The 12,159-nt window shown below is 46.0% G+C and overlaps 1 protein-coding gene across 1 annotated transcript; it reads right to left on the bottom strand.

Moving 5' to 3' along the window:
• Positions 1–87: 87 nt before the first annotated feature.
• On the bottom strand, positions 88–2,063 carry HPDL (4-hydroxyphenylpyruvate dioxygenase like). The gene has a single exon (XM_079116264.1). It carries the CDS (start codon positions 1,366–1,368, stop codon positions 253–255), a length of 1,116 nt encoding a protein of 371 aa, XP_078972390.1. The 5' UTR covers positions 1,369–2,063; the 3' UTR covers positions 88–252.
• Between the last annotated feature and the right edge of the window lie 10,096 nt (positions 2,064–12,159).

The raw sequence follows: 12,159 nt of genomic DNA, 5'->3' as shown, positions 1-12,159 counted from the left end.
CTTTGTTTCTTGTGTATGTATTAGATATTAAACTGTAAGAAAGGTTTTAGAGTTAAAAACAAAACAAACAAATGAACAAACAAACAAACAAAAAAAACACTTCTTTGGAGCCCAGTATGAGACTTAACTGCTGACTGGTACTGGGAAGCAGGTCACACCTGGCCTCTGAGGGCAAAGCTCTTCAATAGCTGGGCCTCCTCTGGATGTGTCTTAGGCTACAAGACTGATGGCTGCACCCAGCTCAGGCCCTCGTCAGGCTTTCTGGCCCCTGGCAGCTTCCTCTTGCATCGATTGCCATAGTGCACGGATGTTGTCCTGGCCAAATCCTGTGGCCCCTTGCCTCTGAATCAGTTCCAAGAAGAAGGTATCCTCAGCAAAGAGGGACTTAGTGAAGACCTGAAGCAGAAACTTGCCTTTATCTCCATCTAGCAGGATTCCCTGTCGGGCCAGAAGGCTAGGCTTGAACCCTGCAGCGAGGATCTGCCCTTCTTTGCCTGGCTGTTGGTAGTAGGCTTTGGGAGGTGTCAGGAGCCGGCCTCCGGCCACTGCCATCCCTTCACTGGCCTCCATGATGTTCGGTGTGTACAGTCCTACATGCTGCAGGCCCGGCCCCCTGTGCCGGACCAGAAATTGTTCCACCTGGTCCTGTCTATTGGTAGCTCCCGGCAGAGACTCGGCCAGCACAAGGGTGGGAACAACACTGCCGGATGGGTTCTGCAGGGCGGTGAGTCGCAGCCCCCCATGCCCCGACTGAACTACCACTTCCAGGCCCAGCTCGGGATCCTCCCCTGGGTTCAACGGCAAGTGGTGAAAGCCCAGGCAGTCCTGGAACCAGCGCCTAAGCTTTGGGGAGCTGCCGGGCATGCAGGCCAAGGTCAAGTGGTCCACGTGGCTGACCCAACCGGAGTCGGCCTTGGAGGACACGGGTCCGAAGCCTGGCAGGAAGGGCCCGTGATAGCCGGCGCGCTCCAGCAACGTCAGGCTGAGGTTGCCAGCCGGCGAGCTGACTACAGCGTAGGTGGCGGTGCCCTGCGCATCCCGCACGTTAACTGGGGGCACCGGTACCCGGCAGCCCCGGGTGGCCAGCGCTCGGGCGGCGGCGCTCGCATCGTCTACGTCGAAACACAAGTTCGTGGCGCTGGGCACAGCGTGACGCGGGTCCAGACCGTACAGCGGCTCCCCGGGTCCCGCGCCCTCGTTCACCAAAAAGATTGCGTCTCCGCTGCGTAGGGCCAACTGTCGCCAGCCACCCGCCTCCCGCACTGCCAGGGGCTGGAAGCCAAAGAGACGCTGCAGGTCCTGGGCCAGTGGCTGCCCGGCCGGCACGTGGAAGGCGATATGACACAGACGGCGGGCGTGTGCGGCCATTACGCGCCTGTCCTTTTAAGGCAGCTCACTTGTCGTGTTCTGAACTCCCAAGACTTCTGGTCCTGGGCTGGTCCTCCGGAGCCGGTTGGAAACCGGTGGACTCCAGTTCTTCCCACAGGTCGCGTTCCTAGCTCTTTTTCCGGGGAGGAAACTAAAAATATGGAACTTAAGCTGGGTGGCCTTGGGAGCTTGGTTCTTACGGTGTCACTCTAACGCGGGTCTGCCTGGGGACCACCCTCCCTGCAAAGGCGAGTTGTGAGACCACGTGGAGCCACTACTGGGCGGAGCTACGGAGGAGGAGAGCCTGTGACTCCGCCTTTGACACGCCTTCCTCTCTTCCAGACCTGTAGCCAAGGGTACAGTGGGGACGCCAGGCTGCTCCTTCCCAGGGCCTCAAGCGGGGTCACACCCTTGGGCACTGAATCTCTCTTTCCGGGTCCAGGAGATCACAATAGTCACCTTCATTCGGTGCCAGGCACTGGGTTCGCACTGTACCAGCGACCTCAAAGCAAAGGACACAGCCCTTGTTGGTGAAGAAGCCTGAATTCTCCCTTCACAAACATATGATTTCTTAGCAGTTTCAGGTTTTTTCTTCACAATTCAGGAGTTTTCCTTTAAGTTCTAATGTACCTGTAAATGCTTTTTAAAATATTATAATGTTTAAAAGATTTTCATTCCCCTAAACGATCCAGTGAAATTTTTTTAAAAAATTTTTTAGAAGTTTTGCTCATTTATTTATATGTGGTGCAGATAGTCGAACCCAGTGCCTCACACATACTAGGCAAGGGCTGTACCACTGAGTCACAACCCCAGCCCCCAGTCCAGAAAAATTAATAGGAAGACAGACCACCAGTATGGCACCTTCATATCTCTCCTGTCTTCTGAGCAACCTCTCAGCCACATTTCTCTTCAAGCCCACTTCTCTCAACATTTTTTGCTCCCTTGTCCCGAGAATTGTAGGGGGGAAAAATCCTTTGTTTTGTTGTTCCTGAAAAGAATAGCTGTGCCCCACACTATTAGGACTAGAACTCAAGCCTCCTTGTGCTTTGAAGCTTCCTAATTGACCTTGGGCCAAAGCTTTTGGGGGTGGGAGATTAGGGTGTTTCTGGCCTTGAGACCCAGAATTGTGTAGGATCAGTGGAGGGAGGAAATTAAAAATCTGGTACTTCCACTGGGTGACCCATGAGGGGTTAAGGAAGGGCATTCAAGAAGGGCAAAAGGCATAAGCAAAAGTTTAGTGAGAATTAAGATAAACTCTTAGGGGAGAAATAGCATTGAGAAGGCATTTGGGATAGACACCATGGTTTGAGGCAATGCAACAAATTCCTGTGTCAGGAAGCCTTCTCTATAGGGATTCACTGGTAAGAAGGAGCTTATTACGAGGGGACAGGGCTTAGAAATAGGCCTGGCTGGGTGTTCAGAATTGTAAGCAGGATGATAGTACCTGGAAGCTGGACAGTGCTGCTGAAAGGCACTGGGTGTTACTCTGCAGATCAGTGAATGTGAGAACATGAATTCCACAGTCAGACAAACCTGAGTTTGAAATCCACCTCTAGCACTTATTAGCAAGACTTTGGGTGAGTGTAACTTTTCTGAGGTTTAGTTTCTTCATCTGCAAAAATAGAGATAATGATAGTGTCATGGGAGAAGATATCTCTGAAGAACGGTCCAAGGAGTTAACAGTAAGAAGGGGGAACTTGACTCAGGACCAGCAGGGTTCTTAGCATACATGACAGAAAAGATTTTTAGCACTGTCAGTCAGAGGCATAGACAGAGGTTTATTTAGGAAAGTAGATACATATTCAAAGGGTAACGGGGGCAATCAAGGGCAGGACAGGCCTTTGGGAAAAAGAAAGAAATACACATTCAAGGGGAGAATGTGGCTATTTCCAGAGGAAAGATAGCAACCTGTTGGTGTGGGGTGCTAATATTTGTAGAGGGCTGGTGCTTGGGTCTGGACTAGAGGTGGAGGCAGGGTAGAGCTACACAAATTTGTGCCAGTTTTCCCTGTGCTTCCTCATCGTCCTCATATCACATGGGAAGGGGTAAAGGGTGTGGGTAAAGGGCATGTCTCTCAGAGGTTGCAGTTTTTCATGGCTGCTTTCTGCATTTCAATGGTTTATGGGCACTTCCGTTAAGACTTATTATCTCCCTTTATTTCCAGATGCCTATCTCAATAGTACCTACCTCATAGGGTTGTTATGAAATGAGGTAGAGCAAGTGTTCAGTAAATAGTAGCAGTTGCTATTGTGATTACTGTATTGTTTTATTCTATCTTATTATACAATGCCATGGCACCTCCCAGAGGGTATTATGTGATCTGTTAGAGGTAAGGTGGCAGGCACTGAACTGCAATGGGTCAAAAGCCATGCAGCTTAGTCACAAGTAGGTCAATAATGACCCAGAGAAAGTTTTGGCTCATTCCAAGGAGTCCTGGGTAGCATTAATCCCTATCCTTCCCTCTTCATCCTCATCCCAATAAGACTTCTCCTTAGCTCCAGGCTCTGTGGAAAGTATAGGGTCTACCCTTGGAGAAGGGTCCCTATCTTTTGTTTGGCCCCATTTTATTGCTAATTTACTACATGACCTTGAGTAATGTACAGCCTTCCCACATGGGATTGCATAATACCAACTAGGATTGCATAATACCAACTCAGCTTCCTTCCCAGAATATATCATGGTGAACAGGATAATACTGAACCTTGGTCTTGTACTTAAGCCTTGAATGATCGCAGAAACAATAAAAGACAGTAGCCTGGTAGTCTCTCCTGGCCAAAAGTATCCCCATTGCTAGATCCTTGACTGTGCTGAATTTCTCAGGTTGTACAGTGCAACCAGGGAATTACAGTTGGGCAAGAGACCTAGGTTTTACCCTCTGAATTGGTCAGGGCCTGGAATGGTACTGATGGTGGCTCTAACCTGGCTGTCTGTGGGGCTCTGATTTTTGTGGAGTCTGAATAAAGAGTCCTGGGAATAGGGTTCTGGAAGGGCTGGGACAGAATGGGCTACCTTGACCCCTCAGAGTCTGGGCCCCAAATGAGCAGCTTTAGAGTCTCCAGACCTTTGGCCCAGCCTCAGGAGTTTACACTCAAGAGTCCCAGGTAAAGACAGCAGAAACAGGACCCTTGGTCATTCATTTCCCACCTGCTCCAGAGGGGAAAAGTAAGGTTTGTGGAGGCTAAGCAGGGGCTGTCTGAAAGATAAGGGTGATTTTTACTAGGCATGGTGCTCTGCGAGTGTACTGTGGTTGACATTGACCCAGGGCCCAGACTGGACTCTCAAGGGCTGAGGGTAGAGGTGGTTGTGGATGTTGGTTTCCCTCCGAGACAGAGTCCACTTCCTGCAACTCTACTGGAGTCCAGACCATGGCCCACGTAGAACCCTTTGTTCCCTTACAGTCAGGATCCTGTCGGGCTTTTCGCAAGGCTAAGATTGTCCTCCTGCTGCGGCTATAGGTGTTCAGGGTAGGTATGCAGCTTGAGATTGAAGAGAACCGGAGGGCGCCACTGGAGGGCGCGCCCGGCCAAAGGGAAAGTTGTTGGCGCTGCTAGGCGTTTGCTGCTAACTCTGCCTTCCCGGGCCACTTGGTCAACAGAGGTGGTGGCGAGGTCTATGGAGGGTTGAGGAAGCCACATGGTGGAGCCACGTCCTTCCTGCAACTCTCGGCCTAGGTCTAACAGCTAGCAGGGGCACCGTCCGTTTGGCTCCCAAATCCTATCACTCTCAGCTCTCCCAGCCCGGGAAAGAGTGTCCCAAGCTGCGTGCCCCTCCCTTGCCCCCAGCTCTGCCGGTCCTCGAGGAGACCCGGAAGCTCGCCCGCTCTGGTCCCGCCCCTTCACCGCCCTTCCCAGTTCTGACCCGGAGATCCTCCATCTTTTCTTCCGCCGGAAGCAGTCCCGCAAGCTCCTGCCTTTTTGGACCCGTGCCTGCACTCTCGTGACTGTCCCACTGCAGTTGTGGAGACTGTTTTACGGGGGTGGCCTAGAAAATTTCAGAGATGACATTTAAGTTTTTATGTGTGGCAATTTAATTTTAACATACTATTTACTAGCAACATGTGTAAATGCATAGTTTGGTGGTGTTAAGTATATTCATATTGTGCGAGAAATCCCACGGTCCATCTTCAGAACTCTTATCTTCCCCAGCTGAAACCGTACTCCCAAATCAGTGGGTCCCCATTTTCCCACCTCCCAGTGGAAACCACCTTTCAACTGTCTCTGGTTTTTATTATTCTAGGAACTTAATGCAAGTGGAATTATACAGTATTTGTCTTTTTATGACTGACTTATTTTACTTAGCATAATGTCCTCAATGTCGTGCCCTGTGGGAGGTGAAGGAGTGAGCCTGGTGGCTCTCCAGGCAAGGTCCTTCTCAGCAGAGGAACAAGCCTAGTAACCCTGAGACAGGAATGTGACTGGTGTGTGTCATCAAAGGTCAATGTTGAAGGAAAATAGAAAGGGAGAAAAGTAGTATAAATAAGTTTATTTGGGGTGGGGTACTAGGGATTGAATCTAGGGGTTCTTAACCACGGAGCTCCATCTCCAGCCCTTTTTATTTTTTTATGATTTGGGGGAGGCGTTTTGAGACAGGGTCTCGCTAAATTGCTTAGGGCCTCACTAAATTACTGGGGCTGGTCTCGAACTTGGGATCCTCCTGCCTCAGCCTTGGAGTAGCTAGGATTACCGAAGTGCCCATTCCCTGCAAGTGCTTGGATAAATCTTGCAGTTCATTAGGATTTAGGCTTTACTGTCAGTGAGATAGTTCATTAGAAAGTTTTGAGCAGAGGGGTAAGTGGATCAAATTATTGGCCGCAGGGAGGCGGGGCCGGCGGTGCGGGAGATGGAATCCAAAACCCACTTACTGGCTGCAACTGGAGGGGAGCAAGCATAGAATAGAGAGATGGGTGAGGAGGCTGTTGTTTGTAACAGTATGGAGGATCAGAGAAGTTTTCCTAGGGGAAAGAACTTTCAAAATGTGGAAGTGGGAACCATCAGTTAGGATTTACTTTCTCCTACTGCCACCAGATTTAGAGATTTGCTGATAACACCCTTTCTTCAGGAAGAAAATCACCCTGGTTAAGACTATACCAGGGCTCTGAATATTCCCTGAATTCACTTATCAATGAGCCCACTTTACTGATTTTCTCTCTCCGTTATCTTCATTCTCACTCTTAAAAGAGATTCTGAGGTCTCCCTTACTTTAAAAAAATCTTTATTTCTGTCCTTTTTACTTCTAAGCTTTCTTCTCACTTCCACAGTCAGACTTCTAAAAATTATTGTTTTTATTTAGTTTTTTTATTCTGGGAATTGAACTCGGGGCACCACTGAGCTATATTTGCAGCCCTTTTATTTTGAGACAGGGTCTTGTTAAATTGCTTAGGCTGGCCTTGAATTTTTCCTGCCTCAACCTTCTAAGTAGCTGGATTACAGTCACATGCCATTGTGCCTGGCTAAAAATTAATTCTTCATATTTTTCTTTCTTTCACCTTTTTTTTTTTTTTTTTTTTTTTTGGTACCAGGAATTGAAGCCAGGAGCATTTTATCACTGACCTATATCCCCAGCCCTTTTTATTTTTATTTTGAGACGGTGTCTTCCTGAGTTGCTGTAGGACTCACTAAGTTGTCCAGGCTGGCCTTGAGCTTGGAATCTTCCTGCCTTAGCCTCCCTGGTCACTGGGATTACAGGTGTTTGCCACCATGCTGAGCAAAAATAGGTTTTAAAGATAGACAAATTATAAAAAGTTCATTAAACATGCTCAGAATAAGGGTTGGGGTTGTAGCTCAGTGTTAGTGTGCTTGTACTGGGTTCAGTTCTCAGCACCACATATAAATAAATAAAGGTCCATCAACAAATAAAAAATATTTTAAAAATGCTCAAAATAAAAACATAAGCATAGGAAAATGTAGATAATTATTCTTCTCTGATCACCTAGCAGAGGTCACCACTACTAAGAGTTTCTCATGCATCCTTTTAAAAATCATTTTCTATGCATTTATACAAACATATATATATAGCTATCCATTTTTCTTTGTTTTCCTTCTGTGTGTGTGTGTCTGTGTGTGTGTTACTGGGGTTCCAGCACAGGGCTAGTGAGCTATATCCCTAGTCCTTATCTGTTTTTTGTAATGTGTCCAGTCTTGGACACATTTTCATATCTTTACAAATAAATCTTCCATGATATTTATAAGGACTATGTAATTTCCTGATATGTGCATGTGTTATAGTTACATTAACGAGCACTCTCTAATGAACATGCAAGTTGTATTCCATGTTAGCTGTTTATAAGTACCACCATAAACATAGGTCTTGCCATAGGTCTTTGTGCACATGTGAAGTACTCTTGTAGACTGATCTCTTTTTCCTTTTATTTATTTTCTTGTGTGGTGCTGGGAATTGAACCTGGGAATCTTGCACATGCTAAGCAAACTCTACCACCAAGCAACATGCCCAGCCTTGTAGACAAAATTCTTGAAAGTAGATTTGCTACTCTCCAAATCAGTCTCTAGTATGTAGCCAAGGTTAGCATTAACAAATCTAATTATGTTACTGTCCTGCTTAAAACCCTTTAATAAGTTTGAACTATTCTTAAGGTCATGACAGAAAAATCTCCTGTGGTCATGAGACTGTTAAACTCTCCAACTTTTTTGTCATTACTGTCCTCCTCCTCCATAATGTGTAGTTTATTGAAAATTTCATGTTCTTTCCCACCCCTAACTTCCTTTTTCCCACTCACAGCTGTTCTCTCCTGCTTGGAATACTCTTTCTTTCCCCCCTGCCTTGATCTGGCTAACATTTTTTCAGTCAGTAGACCTCAGTAAAAATTTTACTCCCACAATCCCTAAGACTTTTGCCCAGAGCATAACACAAGGTTTGGCATGTTTTGAGAGCTCAGTAAATATTTATTAATGAACCAAGTCCTTAAGGGTCAAGCGATTCCCAGAGTGCCATTTTTAATATGACCGCTAGATGTCACCATTGGTCTCAGTTTAATAAGGTCTTGGCTGGGGACCCAGAAGGAATGCCATTCTATCGACCCAGAAGCTGGGAAGGGCTATGGGAAACCCAGACTTTTCTGTCTGGTCTGACACTTCCATCTGATCTGGCTAACTGTCTCGATAGGGTGACTAACCATCCCAGTTTTTCCTGGGCTGAACTTTCAGTACTCAAAGGGCAAGGACTTTTCAGTACTAAAACTGGGACAATCTCAGCTGGAAGGGTTGGTCACCCAGACAGAAGGGCCAAAAACCCTAAGTCTACCCAGGCCAAGGACTAGGCCCAATAGGAGAACTTAATTCCACCCCAACCAAGCCCTTCCCAGCTCTATCACCCATTAATGGGCACTGCATGCAGCCTAGCGGTTGTCAAAATTTAGGAAAAGTATATACACTTTAAATAAATATAAAGAGATTGGCCTATGTCTGATAGTAGCTACCATTTGTTTAGTGCGACTAGGCATGACCCTTGTACATAATATTTCTAGCCTATTTCTAGTTTCCGTAACCAAGAGAACAGATTATTTTCTTTTTCAGAAGTGAGAAAACTGGCTACGGGTGTAATTCAGTGGTGGAGTATGTGCATCAGGCTCTGGGTTCAAACCCCTGTACAAAAAAGAAGACAGAGGGGGCGGAGAGAGGAGGAGACAGAGAGGTTAAGTGACTAGCCTAAGTCGCACAGCATGGTGAATTTCAAACCTATGTTTGTCTGCCTACAGAGCTCCTGCTATTTTTACTGAATCTTCAGTTGACCATTTTCCTCCTACTCTGGTCTTCCTTTAGGAGTTTAGGGAAGAGTGGGAGGCATGAGGAAGATGCAGGTGGAAGGGTTGAGGAACAGGACATGTGATCAGGGCTTTGTAGGGGGCATATAGCACCGACAGCTTGCCTATCTGCACATGAGTGGGTTCTGCTGCCCTGAGCTGGATATGAACATACCTTTGGGACATCCAGAGAAGGCCCTTCAGGGCCATTAACCTGACACCAGTCTGTGTCTCCACTAAGAAGCCTAGACTGTGTTTCTCAGAGTCTGTGATGAACCCACCTAGGTCTTATCTGATTCATCTGAATATGGGAGAGGCAAAGGGAAAAGTTACTAGGAGCTAGCTGTGATCTGGAGGGACAAGTGAGGGGTGGAAAGATATGTACGGACTTGAACAAGGGTCTTGTTAAGCACAATGCCTTGCCTAAAATTTAGTTTCAGTGAATTGCTGCAGTTAATGATATGGCTCGGCTCCTCTCCTTCACAGTGATATTGGAGGCTGATTTTTATTTTATCCAAGTGCTCATCTAGGAGTAAAGCTGTTTGTGAATACTGAACAAGATTTGTGTAGAGGTAAGGACTAAGACCTGACTGAGATGGGGAGGGATCAGATCCTGATGGGCACACACTGGTCTGGCAGGAAGATACCCTGTCCATGGGAGGTGTAATAAACTAGACTACTTCTGGATTCATTCATATTAAAAAGGATTCAAACATCACTCAAGAATTTTTTTTTCTATATCAGGGATTAAACCCAGAGATGCTTAACCACTGAGCCAACATCCCCAGTCCTTTTTATATTTTATTTAGAGACAGGGTCTCACTAAGTTGCTTAGCGCCTCGCTAAATTGCTTAGACTGGCTTTGAACTTGGGATCCTCCTGCCTCAGCCTCCTGAGCTGCTTGGATTACAGGCGTGCAATACTGTGCCCAGCTCCCTTAAGAATCTTAAGTTCTCTTACAAGAAAGTGCAATCCAAATGCAGTGGGCTTTGAGCTATATGATTTCACTTATTTCTTTTGGGATCCAAAGACTCAGGGTGAAAGACCTGTCCTGGGCTGCCTTGGTCCTAGACCTGTCCAACCCCAGCATCTGGTGTAACCTGTTACCCTGTAACTAGTTTCTACCCTGTGACTCCACTCTGCCAGCAAGTTCACAGACAGGTAGAGCATTAGCAAGTTCTTACCTGAGCTAAGAGAATTGCACATTGCACATTCTAGGGCAGTTTTTGAGGGCCTAGGCATTATGTAGGGCTGGAGAGAATGGAAATCATTAATTAAACACAGGACTCCTCTATCCTTCATTCTGAAAATGTCTAGGATGTTACAACTTTGACTAAAGCAAGGAGGGATTTGTAAGACAATCACTACCCATTTACCATTACACTGATACAGGACTTTTTGCCAGGGGCTCCTGGAGCACAGTGATCTCATGTAGTAGAAAGTATATGACTTTAGAGTCAAACAGAATTAGATTCTGCTACTTTCTTGCTAGGTGACCTTAGGAAAGTTACTCAACCTCTTAACCAATAAATAGAAATAATAATTGGATTTCCTCAACCAATAAATGGAGATAATAATGTCTATGTCACAAGTTTGTTTTGAGGTCTAAATCTACTAACCAATACAGATAAATCCCCAAATTTGGTATATAAAAATATGTTCATTGGTGCTTGTTGTGTGGCAGGTCATGTTTAAGTGCTTTATAAACAGTTTGAATTCATGTGATCTTATGAGTTGCATACTTACATTGTCTGTAAAAACTATATCTTTGCTTTATAGATGCAAAGACTGAGACTGGAGAGCTTGACTAAATTGCCCAAGGTCACAGAGCTGTTAAATAGCTTGGATTTAGACCCAGGATGTTAGGCTTCAGCCTACATGTAGTGAGCTACCAAGCCATGGGGCCATATGGAATGGGGCTGAATAAAGAATAGCTATTAATGGTCATTGTAATTTAGCATTAAGTGCTTTTTATATTCATGGAGCTAAGTGTTAATTATTAGCATATTTGGATGCAACATTTATCCTTTTCCTATTTTTGTCTACAGCCATGGCAACAAAGGGCCTTGCATTCTCTATAGCAGAGCATCCTGTCTTTGTCCCATCCAGCCCTGGTGGGTGCATCAGTCTCTACAAACAACAAAAGATGTGGCCACCCGGCTGGCTGTCCCTGCCCCCATCAGAGCACTAATGGAGGCTGAGCGGCCTTTGATTGTAACTGAGCTAGGAAATCAGCAGACAGGTACAGATCAGCAGACTGGGAGCAGGGCTCACAAGAGAGGTCATGCTTAATAAACCTGATTAATTTCTTTGAGCAGCAACAATGCAAGAGGACAGGGGTGAAATGAGAGACAGTAATTTATCCTGATTCCAAGGCACAGGAGCATAGCTAAAATCAGCAGAGAGATTTTGTGAAGCTGCTACTTGGGCCTGCAGGGTGTGGTGTGGCTCAGTTATGGGGGTAGCAGGAAGGAAACTCAATGAAGGGGAAAGATTTGCTCATGGTGACATAGGGAAGAGGCAACCCAGAGCAGAGACAAAGAACAGATTGCCCAAGCCATCTAATGAGATCTGATCAGGACACTTTTTCTGCTTAAATCCCTTTCAATGGTTTTCCACCACCTAAATCTGATTTTATTTGATATTTATTGTACTTACTACGTGTAAGATGTTTATGGGGGACAAAGTTGAGTCACAGAGTTTAAGTAACCTGTCCCAGTTGCCTGGTTATTAGTACATAATGGGGACTCCAACCCCACCTGCTCTCACAGGCTCACCCAATTCTTGGTTGTTTAATGATGTGTCTCTTCCATTAGGTAGGAGGCCTCTCTGTGGCAGGAACCACAGCTTATTCAATCTCTGCTCCTCAGAGTACTGAAGCTCCTGTCTTCTCCTGTGCTTCTCTCTCTGACCGCTCTCTGGGTTTATCCTTTATTTATTTATTTATCTATTTATTTATTTGTTGTAGATGGACACAATATCTTTTATCTTATTTTTATGTGGTGCTGAGGATTGAACCCAGTGCTTCACACATG

The sequence above is a fragment of the Sciurus vulgaris genome (assembly GCF_902686455.1).
Source record: "Sciurus vulgaris genome assembly, chromosome: 1".
Classification (NCBI taxonomy): domain Eukaryota; kingdom Metazoa; phylum Chordata; class Mammalia; order Rodentia; family Sciuridae; genus Sciurus; species Sciurus vulgaris.
This window is presented reverse-complemented; position numbering and strand designations above follow the sequence as displayed.